Source organism: Sinocyclocheilus grahami, unplaced genomic scaffold, assembly GCF_001515645.1.
Source record: "Sinocyclocheilus grahami isolate Dianchi unplaced genomic scaffold, SAMN03320097.WGS_v1.1 scaffold700.1, whole genome shotgun sequence".
NCBI lineage: Eukaryota > Metazoa > Chordata > Actinopteri > Cypriniformes > Cyprinidae > Sinocyclocheilus > Sinocyclocheilus grahami.
The window spans coordinates 466,911-488,454 of record NW_015505879.1 but is presented as its reverse complement, the minus strand read 5'-3'; the positions used below and the strand labels follow the sequence as shown (position 1 = coordinate 488,454).

The following is a 21,544-nucleotide window of genomic DNA, read 5'->3' as shown; positions in this document are numbered from 1 at the left end:
AACCCTTTAGAATTTTCTATATTTCTGCATAAATATGACCCAAAACATAATTAGATTCTCACATAAATCCTGAAAGTAGACAAAGAGAATACAATCAAACAAAGGAGACAAAAATATATACTTTGTCATTTATTTATTGAGAAAAATGATCAGGTGTTATATATTTGAGAGTGGCAAAAGTATGTGAATCTTTGCTTTCAGTATCTGGTGTGACCTCCCCTTTTGCAGCAATAACTGCAAGTAATGTTTCTTGTAACTGCTGATCAGTCCTGCACAACGGCTTGTAGGAATTTTAGCCCATTGCTCAGTACAGAACCACTTCAACTCTGTGATGTTGGTGGGTTTCCTCCTATGAACTGCTTGCTTCAGCTCCTTCCACAAAATTTTAATTGGATTAAGGTCCGGAATTTGACTCAGTCATTCCAAAACATTAACTTTGTTCTTCTTTAACCATTCTTTGGTAGAACGACTTGTGTGCTTTTGCCGCTCACAAATATGTAAAACTGGATAATTTTCCTGAATAAATAAATGACAAAGTATATATTTTCATGTCATTTGTGTGATTGGGTTCTCTTTGTCTACTTTCAGGACTTGCATGAAAATCTGATGATTTTTTGGGTTATATTTGCCGCTCACAAATATGTAAAACTGGATAATTTTCCTGAATAAATAAATGACAAAGTATATATTTTCATGTCATTTGTGTGATTGGGTTCTCTTTGTCTACTTTCAGGACTTGCATGAAAATCTGATGATTTTTTGGGTTATATTTATGCAGAAATATAGACGATTCTAAAGGGTTCACTTTCAAGCAGCACTGTGTGTATATATATATATATATATATATAATACTTTGCTAATATATATGGTTATAGAATATTAGGTTATGTCAAACATTCTCTCAATGAGTACGTTTACATGCACGTTCTTAAGCCGATTATGCTTAATAAGCCGAAAACGCATGTGGTCATGTAAACACGATAACCCGTTTTCTTTTATCGGAGTAAGGTCATAAACGGCGTAAGCATAAACCAGTCTACACAGGTAGTTTTCTGCCTCTTACCCCAATTCCGTGCGGCATATAAACGCAATAACCCGCTTTCTGTCAGATTATTGAAGTGTGCATGTGTGATACGTGACAGGAACGCTTTGTTAGTGCAGATTTAAGCGCATCTAGACAGTGCAAACGTTTTGGGGTAAAGAAAGAAGGAAATATATCACAAAAGCAGACTCTTTCATAACTCAGAAAATGAAAAATGTGGTCTCATCTCGTGCAGCAGAAGTATAAAAGGTTCAGTGAAACCGCTGCATCTGTAACTGCATGAGGGGATAATAGCCTAGCCTATATGAGCTGTAAGTTTCGCGCGCTGACATGTTGCAAGCTTTATTTAACATCACATCTGACAAACATATGGATGTGGAGTCAGATATGCAAATTATTATATTCTGACTTCAGGGAAATAACCTGATTTATTAATAAAGTCATGAAAACGCAGCTTACTTGCGTTGTCAGGTTGCTGATGTGCAAGTAAACGGGGACAACTGGTTATTTTAATAGGCTGATATTTGAGTTATCAGCTTACTGGTAGACAGTATCTATCTCTCGATCTATCTATCTATCCGTCCAGCCATCCATCCATCCATCCATCTCTATCTCTCTATCCTTCCAGCCATCCATCCATCCATCCATCATCCATCTCTATCTCTCTATCTATCTGTCCAGCCATCCATCCATCCATCTCTATCTCTATCTCTCTATCTATTCGTAAAGCCATCCATCCATCTCTCTATCTAGCTATCAAAACCAACCAATCTTGGCAAAACTTTCTTATAATGCACCTGTTTAATGGTGAAACTTGATAACATGCCTATGACATTTAAATAAAGAGACTGATTTAATTTAAAATAAATACTGGTAAATCTTAAAGAAGCACAAATTGACCATAAAATAGAACTGCTCCGTCTCCTGTTGGTTGGCGCGTCTCTTGGCAATGCTCGGCTTGCTGAGGTAGGTTTCCGACACGGTGGACTTGACTGATTCAGTGGAGCGGCTGTGATGGAAACATTCGGACACGTCATAGTCCTCGATGGTCACCATGTCCTGGACAGTAGTGAGAGTGGCCTCGGAGGTCTTCTTGATCTGAAACAGGACAACATTTTTAGTAGGAATGTCACAGTCATGTCTAGGCTGATATTTGAGTTATCAGCTTACTGGTAGACAGTATCTATCTCTCGATCTATCTATCTATCTATCCGTCCAGCCATCCATCCATCCATCCATCTCTATCTCTCTATCCTTCCAGCCATCCATCCATCCATCCATCCATCATCCATCTCTATCTCTCTATCTATCTGTCCAGCCATCCATCCATCCATCTCTATCTCTATCTCTCTATCTATTCGTAAAGCCATCCATCCATCCATCCATCTCTCTATCTATCTATCAAAACCAACCAATCTTGGCAAAACTTTCTTATAATGCACCTGTTTAATGGTGAAACTTGATAACATGCCTATGACATTTAAATAAAGAGACTGATTTAATTTAAAATAAATACTGGTAAATCTTAAAGAAGCACAAATTGACCATAAAATAGAACTGCTCCGTCTCCTGTTGGTTGGCGCGTCTCTTGGCAATGCTCGGCTTGCTGAGGTAGGTTTCCGACACGGTGGACTTGACTGATTCAGTGGAGCGGCTGTGATGGAAACATTCGGACACGTCATAGTCCTCGATGGTCACCATGTCCTGGACAGTAGTGAGAGTGGCCTCGGAGGTCTTCTTGATCTGAAACAGGACAACATTTTTAGTAGGAATGTCACAGTCATGTGTCAATGCAAGAGTTCAGTCATTTTTATAATTTTTTTACAGTATTACACAACATAATTCTAGGATAGTCTTGCAACGTTTATTAATAAGAATGTGTGTCAGTGCAAGAGTGAAAACAGGAGGAACAAAAGTGCTAGAAAAACACATTAAGCACTGAATAAAAGACAAGGAGGGAAAAAATCCTCTGACCGTCCCTGCTTGACATGTGCTCTGTGACTAATAGCAGGCCTTGAGCAAGACACCAGACCAAAGAAATCAATTTATAGCGAGGGGAGCGGAAGATGACCTAAGGAACCATCATTCACTTGATGGCCTTGAGGATTCATTTCTGTAACTTTCCAGTGTCAGACGTGCAACATTATCATACAGTTCTAAATATCTGGAACTGTACCACTATACCCCAAGAGGAACAGACTGACAAAATGATCGCAAAGTGAATTGCTGTGGACTGCAAACCAGTGACATGAATAAAGAATAAAGCAAACAATATAAAGCCACTTTTTTGTGACGTGTTCAATGCTTTAATTATCATTTTTCAGAAGATATTGATAAACACTGATATAACTTGATTCAATTAGCATATCATAAAAATAAAAACTAAATTACAATATTTAATCAACTGACAGCACAAAAAAAACATCAAAATTAACCACAAAAATGGTGAAAAGGTGAAGGCAAGGAGATAAAAAAAGAAGAGGAAAAGATATTGAAAGGAGAAAATAATGAAAAAATAATAAATCATAATAAATCATATTATATATAATGATAAAATATTATATGATATATAATAATGTAATATATAATTATATAAAATATTATATTATATAATAGCATAATAGCATAATATATTATAATATATACAAATATTATATATAATATAATACTATAAATGTATTATTATTTATTACTTATTTTATTATTTTTTTAAAATGTAATTAAAATGTGTGATTTAGTAAAATTTTTACTATATATCAATATCAATAAAACATAATAATTTTACCAATGAGAAAGTCAGTGCAATCTCTCAGTGGAAATAATAAAAATAAAAATTATAATAAATAAATAAATATATATATATACACACATATATAAATAAAGTTAATTTAAATACATTTTGATATATAATTTATTTATTTAAAGAGAAAGAGAGAGTTTAAAATATTACTAAAATAATTCAAAGACATAATTGAACCACATAAAATGGCAAAAAGGAGAAAGCAAGAGGTAAAAAAAAATAAAATGGGGAAAAGATGTTGAAAGCTGGTGAAATCGCTCAGTGGAAGCATTTGTTCACCTGCTGAAAGAGGTTGCACAGTACGCAAGAGCAAATTTCTCTCACACTGACATGCTCTCTTTCTCACACAAGCGCACACATACACACAGCTTTTTCTGTTTGCACAAACACTGCAATCTTGCAGAACACAGTAAAACATACGTATAGACAAATGTAGACAATGTCAAACAACCACAGTGTGTATCACGTATACTTGCAGCATAAAACTATGGCAGTTTCATCACATACTGAGCTCATCTCTCACTGTCACGTTTAGGCTGAATCATCCTTTACATCAATGGAGGATGACATACAAGTCAATGGAAACCAGCACTCACACTTAAAACAGTATGGATCCAGGTCACTGCTCTACTTGTGATTCACCGGCCTATTGTTGTAGGGACAGAAACACTGAGAGATAATCACAGGTTTAAACCCGCCCCCTGATGCTGAACTGTCTGTGGTCTGGTTTTGGTGAAGGCATGCCATTTATGGATGATATGCCACACCTGTCTTGTAGGATGTGGTTTACTGGGAAAGTCAACCTCAGCTGAGCCATAACAAAGGCAGACAGGTTACAAAGAGGTAAAGTGAGTGCAGGGGGAAGGGAGGAGCTCAGTTTCAAGGACATGAAAGCAGTCCAAATGAAATGATGTGGAAAATAAGAGGGATTTTTAAAAGTATCTTTAACTACTCGAAAAGCCTGGGCTCTTCAGCTTTTTTTAACCTCAGGTGATTAAAGACATGAATGCTAAATATAAACTAGACTTCAAATAATAAAAGAAAAAACTCAGCTGAGCCCTATTTTCAAAGTGCATATTTTGAGATAGTATGTAGTGTGAATTACTTTTAAAATAATCAAAATATAAATAAAAAATGATTAATTGTTGTATGTTATTATTGTTAACTATAACTAAAAGCAAAAAAAAATAAAAAATTATTCAATTAACTATACAGTTAATTCATTATTTGATATAAATTAAAGATGAACTATAATAAAATTAAATATAAAAAACTTATTTTATTTCTGCATTTCATTTCCATGTAGTTTAAGTTGAAGTACTATGATATCTAAAACTAAACTAAAACTTATAAAAGCTATATAGTTAAAAAATAATAATAATAATGACAAAACAACTAAAACATTAAGTTAACAAAATAATAGTATATGATATTATATCAGTGATAGCAAAATAACAGATACAGGTTTCACTCATAAAATGTGACTTTTCAAATGCATTGACAATACTTTTAGTATTATTTTTACATTATAAAATACTTAACAGATCATTATACATTTTATATAGATGTTATACTGTATATATAGATCTTTACATGTTATATACGCAATAAACTTTTTTTAATTTGATATTTGGCTTTTGTCTTTTTTTTTTTGACTTTGTCATTCAAGCCTAGTTGTCCACATACTACTTGACAGACTACATCTCATGACAGAAATGCCACGAAACTTCGATTTACTGATGTCTTTGCAAATATGAAAAATATAGGTATCTTATATGGAAAGATGTGGCATTATGTATTATTATGTGTTACCAAATCTTTTCTCATTTGGAAACGCCAATTTGCTGATCAATTAACATCAGTATTCTTTTGACTATTTGATCTATAAGATTGACAAACAAGCTGCTCAGGGTAATAAGATGGCACTGAACAAAGATGATATTTTGGCACATCTGTAGCACTGTGGCAATCAACATTAGCACTAACAGAAGGGCCCAATAATCAGTACAAAGGTAGCCGAGAGGGCCGCAATCAGACGATAAGTGCTTCACGCAGCAGCAGGACACAGATCTCCCAGCGCTTGATGTGCCTCCCAGAGGTTTATCTCCTGCAAAACAAACAGACACTTCCTACGGAGAACCGTGCAGTGCCTTAGTGGGGTTTTAGCGCCTGATGTGAACAGAATATCCATTGGAACAGACAAGAAGGGCGGCAGAGAAAGATAAAGGGAGTGGGACAGAAAGTCAGAGATAACACTGTCTATACTCCTCTGAGAACTCCAATCTCTCCCTAATCTCTACAGCAAACACTATTTACATTATTCAATTATGAGCTTGAGAAGAAGAATGGAAAAAGAAGAGCTGACAGCTGGATAATTGCTGAAGAAAAATGAAAGGATGAAGCAGGAAGCTTGAAATGACAGACATATTCTTCCTTTGTGTCTGACATAGGTGTGTTTGAGAATGAGGCGAAGCTTGAGTGGTTTACGGCGGTTATACTATAATAATGTATTCATCGAGTCATTTCTTTTGTCATCTAATGCAGTGAAGGTTCTAGGAAACAGCTGGACTAAGACTCAACACTATGTCCAGTATCCTGTCATGTTCATTACAGACCTTGGGTCTGATGTCAAAAGATGCTTTAAGCCATCTGGAGAAACCAGGAAGTGCCCTGACCTCACATCCTTCCGCTTCCTTTCGGCCTTGTCAGTGGTCCAGTCAATATAAACACTTGTCATTTAGCACATGTAAAGTACTAGTGATAGAACAATATAGTATATATAATCAGACGGTATTTAGGACTAACAACAGTGTTGTTTGGTCAATTAAAAATTAAAAGATAATTTGCCACTAGTTTCAGGTCAAAGGTTTAGCAAAAGCTTTGTTTTTCTGTTTGATGTTTTGTTGTCAAATAAAGGACATTTTATGTATAAATACAGGAAAAAAAATCTATTTATTTTTTCATGCACGATTTTTAAAAATATTTTCAATATTCTTCCAAATTTTGTTAAATGACAACAACCAAATATATGCACTTTAAAGAAAAAAATGGGACAAAAACTACTGAAAAAAAAGGTATTTCTAACAAAGCAATGCCCAAAGTAGTCTTAATAAAATATGTGAATATTTTTGAAATTATTTATGTGAACAGACAATGTTCAGAACATAAAACAAACAAATAAATAGAACACTGTAAACAAATGAAAAAAAATCTTATTCCTTTTACTATAATGCACAAAATATGTTTAATAAAATTATCTATTTGTAGTTGAACATTAAGTCTGCCATTTATTCAAACCACATTAATCAGGCTCTTCACATCCTTACAAAAGCCTCTTTCATTTTTTACAGAAAATGATGTATTTATACTACAACCTGCAATGTTTCAGTTAGCTTCCCATTTTTCCAGAACCATTTAGCTTCCACAACAACACTGACAGTGGGCTGAGCGATCGTTCTTTACAGCAGATGATTTATCGGCTCTTTGTTGGAAAAGTCTACCAAGGACTGTACCTCCACAACAAAACCACTGCCTGAAGCAACAAAATTCACACAGGACTGACCGTTCCCTAATGCTGCATGCTTGCCTAACAAGGTATGTTAAATCTGTGCAGAAATAACAATTGCACACACTGGACACACTCGGTACCAGATTTTGTCTGTCAAAACTGAGAAAGAGAGTCACGGCAGAGAAATAACAGGAAGAAGATAAAAGAAGAAGAGGGCAGATGTAAGACTAGTGCATCTAAGATGGACACGATAAAGCCAAAAAGATCCATTTTCCTGACCGAGTGGTTTTTCTCCGGAAGCAGCTTTCGACTTAAGGCCTGATTCAAATGTTAAGATAATAACATGTAAAAAAGACAGGCACAGTCTGCAGGAAGAAAAGGGAGATGGTGAAACTGAGAGAAGCTTCTCTGTGCATCACTCAGGTTATCTGGAGGACAGAGAAAACTCTGCAGGGAGGAAAAAAAACTATTTCTTGTAAGTCCTTCCAAAGCCTCTTTTACGATCAGCTCCTGCCAACTCAATTAAGTAAACACATTGCAAAGCTGTCTCGCTCTAATGCAACAGGAAGATATGGGATGCACGTTCCTGGACTTCTCTAACTTATTAACAAGATTTTCAAATTCAATTATGCAGTTCAACGTCAGCTGAAATGAACACAATCACTTCAGCACTGGTGATCGTCTGATGCGGTTCTTATTTAGTAGACGCTTTATAATCCAAATTGAATTTCTGGGAAAGCCTTTTGTGCTCAAGGGAACAAAAGTGATGGTATAGGTGGTCATTTTGAACTATTTTAAATGTACCTTCCATTGCTCCTGAGCCTTTCTGGTGGTGCTCGGGTCACCTTACCTCTTCGTTCTCGATCTTTAGAGTGGCCAGACGGGATTGAAGCTGCTGGAACCTCAGGAGGAGTTCTGCTTGCACTGGAGGCTGGGCCGTGATCAGACACACCTGAAAACAAACAGATTTTAAATTATAAGAAAGAAACAGGACAGTCGCCATTAACCCGTTAACACCTACATTGGGGCATTAGTGACCCAAGACATCATTCACTACCTTCCCCCATAGGGCTGGGCGATTAATAATATCATATCGAGATGTTCTCTGTGTGAATAAGTTGTGCTATTTCATCCACTACACAAATTCAAAAACACACGATGCTCACGGTTTTGAGTCTACTTTCTCAATATATGAGGAGAGTTCACATTAACTTTATCTCCAGAGATACTCTGAGAGTCACTTCACAATCTTTTCACCGTTTAATTTGAGAAAAACTACTGTCAAATACACACTGAATCTCAAAGATCTTCACGACAAACCGCCAAAATAAAAGTTCAGTTTAACTTCAAGAAATTATGACAGAAATATTTTACTACTGTATACTAAAATGCTTTATATTTTTGTACATTATATTGTATATCACACCTTTTTTGATGATACATTTTATATTAAATCAGAATTAAATAGAATTTAGAGAAGAAATAAAACTAGTTTCATGGGGCTCTAAATTCTATCTTACTCTGTGGAGTTTAAATGTGAACAAACATGTTTATGTTCATTCTCAAGGTCTAACAAACATGTTAGTAGCATTTTCTCCTCCGTTATTGGTAAATTAATATTGTGCTAGTGTTTTTGGCCTTATCGCCCAGCTCTGCAATTCTGATTCTGATTGGCTGTTAATGTTTTCATTGTTAATCAGCTGGGAAAAACACTTTGAAAGTGATTCCAATGATATTGTTCCTCGGTGCAGTTATCATTAATGTTGGTGTGGTAACTTTTAAAACTACATCTTTATTGCTATCGTTATAGTTATCATCCTTGTTGTGAAAGGGCCTTTAGAGGACCTGCTCTAACAGAACAGAGCTCCCTAGAGAAGGAACCTCATATTCAAACAAATAACCAACACCTGGCACAATCAATACAACCGACTTTTATAAAGCAAAACCCAAGTTGCTTTCATTGACCAAGAGAGTACAGGCATGACCGCAAAACAACAGGTTGTAAACCATGCACAGACATTATATCAGTGACAAAATGGCCAATTAAGGAGGATAAATCCAATAAACACTCTCTAAAAACTGCTTGAGGGTGAGAAATGCAATATGATTTGCTCTCTCAACGCTGCCAGCTGAGACACAATAAAAACAGGATAGGAAGCAATCCTGACCACATATAATTCAGAATTTAATTAAGACGTTTTTCTCCACTCTGTATCCTGTATGATCTCATACGCTTCAACACGGCTTTAGACAAGATTCACGTGAGGTTAATGGATGGGCTGGTATATGTACCATGAGAGATGCATTTTAAAATGAAACGTAATGTCTGCTTACAGGTTATTTGTACGGTGAAGGATGTTGGGTCATTCTAAGCAGTACATTTTCATCTTTCCATTAGGGCTGCACGATTAATTGAATGCTATTGTCATGCGCATCTCATCAGTAAAGCCGGTTCTGTGATTAGTTGTAAATCTCCATCACGTGCGTTCAGATGGAGCGGCATTTACTACACAGAGCCGTTGTTTACTGACAAGCTATGCAATATCACGTTCATAATCGAAGGCGATTCAAGCAGTTAAAGAAAACAAAGAAAACAACAGCATAACAGACTGTTAAGAAACTAAACCTCCTCTTAACCAAACACTGGGTGACAGTCTGGTTGTTATTGTGTGTACATATGTACGTGGGTGTGTGGGTATGGCTTTGTTTAAATCTGACCTCATCTCCCATATGTGGCTGGAACTCAAATTTAACAGGCGGGCAGAAAGCAGTAGGGTACATTTCCATGAAGCGCTGGCGGTCACTACGGGGGTCCAGACTGTCCACCGCGTTCTCAATGATGTCCAGGCCCTCGTGACGAGATGTCTCCAGGTTATATTCGGCCGAGAGGTAGGTCCGCAGAGCCCGGTTCAGAGAGGCATGATATCCCAGATCACAACACTACACCGGAAAAAAGAGAGAAACGTTACAAAAAATATATAAATAATGGGCAAAGAATCTCTTTAAGTAATACTGTATATGCTGCATTCAAATGATGGTGTGTCTTACTTCCAAAACAAGTGAAGAAGCTTTTAAGCACTAGTGCAACAAAAAAAGAGCAACGGATGCAGTACACTATCAACTCATAAATTAGTTAAATATGTAGCATTTTTCTGGCAAGCTGCATCCCAATTTGTCATTTACAGAAGTGAAAATCTATACAAAAGTAATTTTTAATTGTGAAATGTGATTTAAAAGCAGCACAAGAAGTCAGTTAACTGACATATTTTAAATAAAGTGTGGTAAAAATTTAAAGTGACAGTACACATTGAACAGACAGTTCATGTGAAGTAAAGTGACAGTTCTTAAAAAGACTCAAACCTACAACCAATTGGTTATCAGCCAAGATCTGTAACCACATGGCCACTTTCATCATGTCTTACTCACAGCTAATATCTGAGATTCCAAACACATTAATACCAAGGTCAAAGCATGACATACTGGTCTAATCAGCAACTGTGGCTTTAGGAATATTTGTGTCCCCGTGTCTGACCGTTCCTACATGACCTAATACATACTGACTGTGCTCTGGTGGTCTGTGTGCTGTCTTTATAAGGCGTTGGACTTGCAGGACTTGTGCAAAACAGCCCGGTAGCCTAGTTGTTCAAGGCTAAGCATAGACTGGCAGGAATTTCCATAATTTTGACTCTGATATGAGAGTCATGGGGAACTGAAATGCAAAAAGATGTCCTGGATAATAAAATATGGGGGAGAACTGTGCCGTCCTTGGGGAGGTTTACAGGTGCATCTCAATAAATTAGAATGTCATGGAAAAGTTGATTTATTTCAGTAATTCAACTCAAATTGTGAAACTTGTGTATTAAATAAATTCAATGCACACAGACTGAAGTAGTTTAAGTCTTTGGTTCTTTTAATTGTGATGATTTTTGACTCACATTTAACAAAAACCCACCAATTCCCTATCTCAACAAATTAGAATACTTCATAAGACCAATAAAAAAAACATTGTTAGTGAATTGTTGGCCTTCTGGAAAGTATGTTCATTTACTGTACATGTAGTCAATACTTGGTAGGGGCTCCTTTTGCTTTAATTACTGCCTTAATTTGGCGTGGCATGGAGGTGATCAGTTTGTGGCACTGCTGAGGTGGTATGGACTGGAAGATCTGCCAGATCTCGACTCCCAAAGTGTCTGCAAACTTCCAAAGTCCATTTTATTTCATTATCACGATGGCTTGCTCTGTCTGTCAGACTGCAGATTGTTTTAAGCATTTGGATGCCCTTTTTTCATTAAAATGGTGCAGTTATTGTGCCAGAACTCAAATTAAGAGTCAAATTATGCACTGACTTAAGAGCCAAATGATGACAGCCATTTTTTGCACCTGCTTTGGGGTTTTTGGGGCTTGAAAAATAAAATAAAACATGGTTTAGTATCAATAAGACCCATAATGAGGAGCCCATGCAGAGGTATCCATTAGTTTGTTAGCAGTATGCAGGGGCAAAAACGTCTTTATACAAGACAAAATTTTAACCAGACAAGGTCAAGTTCTTTCTCTTCCAAAAAAATGTCTGAAAAACTGACTGCATGCATATATCATCACCAAAACACCGTCACCCCCTGCAGAGAGTTTTTTGTTTCTTAGATGAAATTCATATTACTGGATATTCAGTTTATAAATAAATGATGCTGAGATGATTTAACAATGATTCAGGCTGTAGAATGGTGAAGGAGTACTCAGCAGGGTGAAACATGAAAAAGGTACATTGAAGCATACAGTAGTTGACCTAAAATAGTCTCTCAGACAGCCTGATTCACAGAAAACTGGGTTTCCACTTCCTCGCCATTCATGCTAAAAAATGTTTTGCCATATTCAAAAGCTGGAGGACATACAGTACCTTAATATAAAAGTAGGACAACAGCCACTTCATACAAAATAACATAAAGGGGGTACAAAAAAATTTATAATTTAATATTCTCAACTATATATACAGTGGGGGAAAAAAGTATTTAGTCAGCCACCAATTACTAACGTTATTTATATAATCTCAAATAATGCTAGAACTTGTGGAGTGCAGCTATCATTAAAACAAAATGAAAATGAAATTTTAAAATTAATGCAACTGATCCCCTCAAATTGAAAATGCAAAATAAAAGCTTTTTCATTTGGTCTCAAACTTTTGGAAAAGGCCTCTTGTTTCTCCACCCTCATTTAAACCCCCATTATTTTCTTTGCTTATCCTCTATGCCGAGGATCATTTTTTACCACCTCATTCTCCACAGACGTTATGTTAAGCTCCTCAATCTCTCTCAAACGAATGCATTTGACAATCAGGCCTTCAGAAAACGTCTTTAAAAACAGGTTTGTGTGGTTATTTGGAGATATGGAAATGAATGCAATTTAACCACAGTGTATTTTTTAAAACTCATTCCTGTCAGACACACCTGCATTTGAAGTCTCAAGAGCTCAGATTTGAATGCAACATTGACAGAGCTCTCGCTGAGGAGTCTATGCATTTCCTCAGATCAAAGCAGGTGTAGACAAAGATGCATATTCAACCAAGGAACCGATGAAAACGGCAGCAGTCTTTGTCATATTTAGCTGTCCCAGCAGACCTGAGGTCATTTTGAAACTCTATTTATAACTGTCCTACTTGTCACACAAAGTTTCTTCGTCTGTGGAAGAATCCCTGAACCTCCTTTTCATTCCCCAGTACTTACATCTATTAAATCAGACAAGTCGTGAATGTAATACTTGAAGATTGAAGCATTAGAGGCTTCGAGCGTCAGTAGGTATTCGTTCCGAGCTTTGATCGACTTCAGCTTGTTCTCCGAGTACTTGGCCTGCCTCTGATGAGAGAGAGAGAGAGAGAGAGAGAGAGAGAGAGAGAGAGCATAGAAGCAAAACAGAATTTCAGAAAACGGGTTGAAACATAAAAACATGCAAGCAAGCTTTTATCTCTGCATGCAGTCTGTCCCTTCAAGATTTCTTGTGAAGTGACAAGGAACAAATGCATCCAAAAATAAACCAACGAAGACATAAGCACATAAACAGCAAAAATCACTATACAGACATATATAGACTAATATGGTACATCTACAGTATGTGGCTACAAAAAAATCTTAAAGAACAAGTATTGCTCATTGTCATTTCCTGTATCAGTAAGGATATTACTAACATTCAGACCCACTTAGTCGACTAATTCAACTGACAGACCAACAGACAGTGACTCACTCTAACTTCCATATTTTAACCATCCCACAATGTCTCGTTCCAGGAAGCATCCATGGAAAAAACAATCCCACAGCTGTTAAATCATTTGTCACGGGTTTTAACAGAAAACAGATACACTAAGATCATAAAACGTTGCCATTCCTGTGAAAGCGGGGTCAGCCATGTCTTCTATCAAAAGATGTCTGGCGCATAAAACTTAGGTGCAGAAGGAAGTTCATTCATAATAATAATAATAATAATAATAACAATAATATCTACTTTTTTATTGTTTGCCATTTTATAGTTTTCTGTTTTGTTTATTCTTAGCATTACATGTTCTGTTGTGCTTTAGGTACGGTATGAGAAAGCACATTACAAACAATGGAATATGGGTCAAATATGTGTGCATATATATATACTGTATATATATATATATATATATATATATATTACCCACTGTATATATACATACATCGATCGATTCTGACTTGATTCTTAGAACTGATAGTTTCTTTGGATGATTCATCATGGTCTGGTTGTTATGTACTACTAAATACCATTTCTTATTTACCTTCTCCTTCATCTTCTCAATCTTCTTCACAGAGCTCCGTCTCTGGTGTCTATCCTCTAGTCGGATGTGAAAGACGGGATCTCCAACACGTCCGATCTGCTTTTCCTCCTGCTTCTCAGCCTCCTTCAGTTTGCTCTCGGCACTGATGCTCTCCGTGTGATACATATGGTAGGTTTTCATCACCTGCGGGACCCAGAGGTCAGAGGTTAAAGTTCAACAACAGCCAGCTGAGCTCTAGAAGTGCTGCAGCGGCTCGTCTGAGCCAAAACACTTTCATCCTCCCACTTGACACAAATCAATTCTGTTCTCCTTCAGAGAAACATTCTTTTGTTATGTAAAGCCAAAAAGCACCAATTTAATTGTTTTAAAACAAAACATAAATGCATAACTTTCTATTTCATATACCTTCATTCGCATTTCAGTTCAAATCAGCACTTTCAAAGAGTAACCAAATGAAACAAAATACTAGCTTCTTGATTAGCCATGACGGAGCTTTTATTTGACCAAGAAAAAAACTATTTTACTGGTACTATTAGAGAGACTGAAACTATTACACTGGTAAAACTATGTATTTGAAGTTTGCTGGTAATTGCAGTCATTTTAAAACAGAATCAGTACAGTTTCATCTATTATGTTGTACCTTACTCAGCTTCTTTCATCAAACCCAAAGCCATTTTCAGATGAAGCACACATTATGGACTGCTAAACCCCCGTGAAGAAATCCAATTATTGAGAAGTGAATTTGTGACATAATGGTAAACGCTGCTTCAGACGGCTTGAGTCATTGTTTTGGTTAGGTGGCTATTAGTCATATCCAGATTAATTTTATGACGAGCATTAGGATGTGACTCAGAACATATGAGCCTGTACTAACAAACTAATTATGCCTACGATGTCAAACTCTTCACAAAGAGCGAGCGCTTAATCGACGCTAAAAGCTTTGTCACGCTGTAATTGATGTAACATCGGCACGCCATGATTGAACAGTGCATGCAGCTGATCCAGACTCTCTTTTCTTAGAAATATATGAAATGTCAGTCTCTTGAGAAAGTAAAAGTTTTGAAAGCATACCGCTCTTTAGTGTTTTTTAGTGAATTACTATGGTATTTTTGTGTTGTATTCTGGGTGGGTAGGCCTCCAAAGTCCCTATGATATTCCATTTTTACCTAAAACTTTCAGTGATTTAAAGCTGAAATAAAATATTATACTTAAAACGTAAAAAAAAAAAAATAAATAGAAAATTAGAAATTGATTTTGATTGACTTTAAATCAACCTAAAAAGTCATTTTAATATGAAGAATTACAATTTCTAGCAAATATAAGGCTAAAAATATATAAAATACAAAAAAATAATAATTGATCAAATAAAAACGGCAAAAGCACAAAACAAAACTATTAAAACACACTAAAACTAAACTAAAAATACTAAAATATGAATAAATACTATAATATTAGCCTATATAAATTATACTAAAATAACAGTGGATATGGCTCGGGTCCATCATTTAATATTAATTTAATAGATTTTTGACTGGTAGTTTTATAGCCTGTCAGGCAAAAATTGTTAGTACAACCATTAAGAAACAAAAAATATATTCCTAGCAAAAAAGCGGAAGCAGTTGCGGCTGCGGTCGTGTGCAGACCAAAGAGTGTAAAGATCATCGACTCTACCGTGCGACTCCACCGGGCAGGGACACCGGCAAAGGATAAGTATCGCTTTTTATTTCTCCTCTTTCCTGCTACTTGTTTCACTTCTGTTTCAGTTTTTTTTATAACCATTTCTTACTATGTGTCAGTAAGTTGTTGTTATTTTAGCATGTGTGTTTGGCTCAGTGTTATTTTTTAGGATTACTGATACACTTATGTAGTTTGATTTGTATTAGTTATCTATTTTAGTTTTAGTTACAGTTGTAGTAATGTTGTCATTTTATTAGTTTTTTATTATGTCTATATAGGTTTTTTATTAAGTTTTAGTTTTATTTAATTTGAGTTATTTCAGTACTTCAACATACAAAATGGAAATGAAATAATATATATATATTGGATGTATTTATATATATGTAACGTTACATGTATATGTATATGTGTGCGGCTGTACATGCACATATGTAGTTGTTTTTTGGTGTTTGGATTAGTGTTATGTTAGAATCATTATTATACTCATACCTTTTGTTCTTTTAATATTTTGAATTGTTTTTAGCTTTTTTTTTTCATTTAAATGTTTAGTTTTGAAATGTTGTATGCATTTGCCATTTTTATTTTATTTATTACATTTTCTTAAATGTGTATATATATATAGTATTTATAGCGTTTTAGCTTTTAGTTTTAATTGCTTTTTCTTATTTGTAAGTCGCTTTGGATAAAAGCATCTGCTAAATGACTAAAAGTAATAGTTTTAGTTACAGTTGTAGTAATGTTGTCATTTTATTAGTTTTTTATTATGTCTATATAGGTTTTTTATTAAGTTTTAGTTTTATTTAATTTGAGTTATTTCAGTACTTCAACATACAAAATGGAAATGAAATAATATATATATATTGGATGTATTTATATATATGTAACGTTACATGTATATGTATATGTGTGCGGCTGTACATGCACATATGTAGTTGTTTTTTGGTGTTTGGATTAGTGTTATGTTAGAATCATTATTATACTCATACCTTTTGTTCTTTTAATATTTTGAATTGTTTTTAGCTTTTTTTTTTCATTTAAATGTTTAGTTTTGAAATGTTGTATGCATTTGCCATTTTTATTTTATTTATTACATTTTCTTAAATGTGTATATATATATAGTATTTATAGCGTTTTAGCTTTTAGTTTTAATTGCTTTTTCTTATTTGTAAGTCGCTTTGGATAAAAGTGTCTGCTAAATGACTAAAAGTAAAGTAAAAGTAAAAATGGTGGCGAACAAGATGCTCTCCAAACTTTCATCCTCAGGGATAATCTTTGCCAAAAATGAAAATTCTGTCCAAATTTACTCTCCCTCATGTTGTTACAAACCTGTATGCATTTCTTTTCTCTGTGGAACACAAAAGAAGATATTTTAAAGAATATTGGTGGCTAAACGGTTTCAGTTCCTATTAACTTCTATTGTACTCTTTGTCCATACATTGGAAGTCAATGCAAACCGAAACTGTCTGGTTTACCAGCATTCTTCAAAATATCTCTTTTACGTTCCACAAAAGAAATTCAGTCACACATATTAGGACTCACATGAGGGTGAGTATATATTTTAGGTGGAATTTTTTCATATATATATAAGGTGTTTGTTTTATCCTCCAAACTTAAATATGAGCATTAGCATGCAATGCTAACAAGACAGACAGAAACAATTACAGCACCGCTCATCAGCTTGCCTTTTCCTCAATCAAAGGTGACTGAGCACCAAGCTGATTACAAGGACCCATTCACGATTAGACCCCGAACACCGGGTCAGGCCAGGCCATAATCACAGCGGCAGTCTCGCAGCATTATAATTCATGGTACAGTATAGCCTCAAAGGCCTCAAAAGACTATAAGACGTGGACCAAACTAAATATTGTTCATAAATATGTACAGTCGGAGAAGCACAGTGCACTGCTGTCCACGACTGTATAATTAGACACATGGCTAGGATGGCAGACCAAACCATGGGCCCCGCTCTCCACTTACTGGTCTGGAACTCTGTTTACATTTCTGCTGGTTTTAGAAGGACCCATTTTAGACCTGTTATTTTACTGGCTGTGGTTGCATGGAGGGTTTCTGATGCAACAGTCCCACAAGAGTGTTTCCCTCCCGAAGGGTAATTCAGGTCAAAAGGGATGATATACTTCTACAATGATCAAAAGGATGCTGTGGTGTGCGGAATGATTACAAGATCAAAACGTTCAGAAAATATAAATGTGACAGCTTCAAAAAAAGAAAAAAAATCTGGGATTGATTTTCTCGATGGGTTCTTATGATGGGAGAATGCAAATCAAGACAGAAATCAAATCAACATTTCTAACTGAAACCAGTTTAGTTTTGTCCTCATTCGTCCATCATTCAAATGTCTGAGGTCAGAAATGAATACTTTAATTCAGCAAAGTTTAAATTAAATGTTAAAATATTATATTTAAAAAAAACAATTTTTTTTTAAATATATATGTATTCTTATTTTTTATTTATATTTTTAAATATTTTTAAAAAATGTAAAAAAGTAAATATTTTTACATTGCTACAATAAAATTCTACTTAAAATAAATGCTGTATTTTTTTTTCTATTCATCAAAGAACCCTAAAAATACATATACAAATACATATAATGGTTTCCACAAAAATATTAAGCAGCATAACTGTTTTTAACGGTGATGATAATAAGAAATGTTTCTTGAGCACAAATTAGCATATTAGAATGATTTCTGAAAGATCAATTTCACAATATTACTATTTGTACTGTATTTTTAAAATATAAATAAATGCAGGCTGAATCTGAATATGTATAATAGAAATTGAAAGTGACAAAATCAATTAATCTGAACATATCTGATGTTTTAAAAACAGTTATGAAGAGTATGATTTTGGTAAAATAGCATTTTACCATGGGAGGAACTAGCAACACAATAAGTTAGAAAAAGAAACCAATTCTCTGTCAAAATGTCTGGCTTTGTGTTGTTTTTGACGGTCACTCATAGCTAGTTAAGACAAAAAACTTGGAATAATACCACTGAGGATACATCATTACTCGCTTAATTTACACTTTTTCCAAATAATTTAGTTTAGACGTGTTAATACAGTACAACGCAACAAAACTAAACAGATTTGACAGAAAAATACATATTATGTGACATTGAACTTTGCAAACAAATAAAGACACAGAGGACAAGTCCTCAGTCCGCAGGTGTTTTTAAGACCTGGGAATACATTAGCATCTTATTAAGACCACAAGGGAAGCAAAGGACACATGAATCTTCCAAGCGACTGCAGTGGGCCTGACAGCTGCAATTCAATTCTGAGAATTAACTATTGATTATTGGTGCAAACACCATAATCTACCAAGGTCAGAGATGAGGAATGTATACGTGAATATTAAGCGGTTTTATGGGTCTTTTACCATAGTACACTCCCGGGTGCAGCCAAGAGGTAGAAGCATAGGCATGAAATACTAAATATTTCTGTTCTCACAAGAGATCGGCTATCACAGCTCACAACATATAGCTGTCAGTGAGAGGAGTGTTATTATTACAGCACTTACCGTGTAGAGCTCGTTGAGCACTTTCATCAAATCCTCTTGCAGCTGAAAGGTGATTTCTTTACTCTGAAGAGAGAGAGTAACAAAAAGAAAGAGGAGGCATCAGCTATCAAATCACATTAAAATCAGTGTTTGACAAAATAAAACTATGTGTTTGCATGCAATTAAAATGTTAGTTTTATCAGGGATTTGTATGTGGGCTCACATTCTTCACACTCAAGGATTACAGTTCAACTGTTTGCTTCAACTTTTGCAGCTTTTGTGGATTACCTGATCTTTCTGTCTCGCAGGCCACTCAAGATTCTCACTAACACAATTATATCTCTACTAATCTGATTCCACGAGCATTTCCTACATCCCAGTGCTCAAGGGTGCTATGAGCGAATCCTTCCGATACAGCTAGCGCAAGACCTGCAGTCAATCTTCAGAGGCCACAATGTCCTTCAAACTAAATTATACTCTCAATCCATGAATTTGAAAGGAACTGGAGATGCAGTCATCATTTTAGTTTATGTGGGTTTATTTAGAAAATTTGTATTTATTTATTTATTCATTCAATTTATTTAGTGAATTTCACCAATCTTATAAATTAAGTAAGTACAAGATGTAGATATTTATAAATAATTAATTAATAAAATCACAGATATATATATATATCTATATATATATATAGTGGAGTGCATCATTTTGTTAACTTTGTGGTTTATTATTTTGAGTCGTTTGGGACGCGGTAACACACGGCCCTCTAACAATATATATTGCTTTACAGATCTATCACTCTGGCCACTCAGAAATGTTCACGCAATCATGCAGCACGTATCATAAGGTCTGCGCTCCGGCGCGGTTAGCGCTCACACTAACTGATCTATATGTAACTGAACCGTGCTCTGGCCCACCTCTTCCAACCGAGCCAGGGATGGCTAAACGAACGCACAGAGTGATTATACTAGTCAAACGAACCGTGCTTTGGGGGTCAAACGCGCTCGGGCACGGTTAAGATTGCCTAGTGTGAGTACACCCTAATTATTCTCCAACATCCTGCACACACGAGTCTCTACCCGCACTCGCCCATCAAGTGTTGTCCCGCACCGCACTCTGCTGCGTTGGGTCCCACGATAGTGCAGGTCTCTAAGGTGCCTGTTATAATGTTATGATCGAGGCTCTGGACTCTGAGCATAACTTGTTTTTCTATAACAAATAAAATATTTTCTATAAAAAACGCTAATGCCCTGGCAGTGGCAAATAGCTTGTTTTATATTTAATTTGATTACATTAATGTTATAAGTTGAGATTTACAAGAAATATTTTAACTGCTACTATGTAAAAGGAATACTGCTGTAAATAAAAAAAGCACTTATTTGTTTAAAGTGTTTGCAAACCAAATGTTATTGCACTTTTGTTCATATAGCAGTACTTTTAAATGAAAAAAGTGCACAATACACTATTTATGAATGCATTATTGAATTTTGTGGAAAATGAGATTAATCGTGATTAATTGCAGACAATCATGCGATTAATCGCAAGCAAAAAATGTAATCATTGTCCAGCACTAATATATACAGTGGTGTGAAAAATTGTGAAAAAATGTGGCCCACATCCTGCTTTTTAAATTTTTTGCATATTTGTCACACTTAAAAGATTCAGATCATCAAACTAATTTTAATATTACACAAAGATAATGCAAGTAAATACAAAATGTAGTTTTTAAATGATTATTTGTTTTATTAAGGGAAAAAAGCTGTCCAAACCTGCCTGGCCCTACGTGAAAAAGTAATTGCCCCCTAAATCTAATAACTGGTTTTGCCACGCTTTGCAGCAACAACTGCAATCAAGTGTTTGCGATAACTGGCAATGAGTCTTTCACATCGCTGTGGAGGAATTTTGGCCCACTCTTCTTTGCAGAATTGTTTTAATTCAGCCACATTGGAGGGTTTTCGAGCATGAATGGACTGTTTAAGCATCTCAATCGTATTTAAGTCCGGACTTTGATTTGGCCACTCCAAAACCTTAATTTAGTTTTTCTTGAGCCATTCAGAGGTGGACTTGCTGGTGTGTTTGGGATCATTGTCCTGCTGCATAACCCAAGTGCGCTTGAGCTTGAGGTCACAAACTATGGCAAGTTCCTGAAGCTGCAAAGCAGCCCCAGATCATCACACTACCACCACCATGTTTGACTGTTGGTATGATGCTCTGATGCTCTT

The 21,544-nt window shown here is 35.4% G+C and overlaps 1 protein-coding gene across 1 annotated transcript in view; it reads right to left on the bottom strand.

Annotated features, from left to right (window-relative positions):
* Positions 1-21,544, bottom strand: part of LOC107559806 (SLIT-ROBO Rho GTPase-activating protein 1-like) — a 124,379-nt gene that overhangs the window by 39,091 nt on the left and 63,744 nt on the right. The window contains exons 4-9 of the mRNA XM_016243774.1: positions 19,347-19,409; positions 14,132-14,314; positions 13,068-13,196; positions 10,069-10,290; positions 8,201-8,302; positions 2,588-2,785 (exon numbers count right to left, since the gene is read on the bottom strand). Coding sequence (XP_016099260.1) covers positions 2,588-2,785; positions 8,201-8,302; positions 10,069-10,290; positions 13,068-13,196; positions 14,132-14,314; positions 19,347-19,409 — 897 coding nt within the window. The remainder of the gene's footprint in view (positions 1-2,587; positions 2,786-8,200; positions 8,303-10,068; positions 10,291-13,067; positions 13,197-14,131; positions 14,315-19,346; positions 19,410-21,544) is intronic.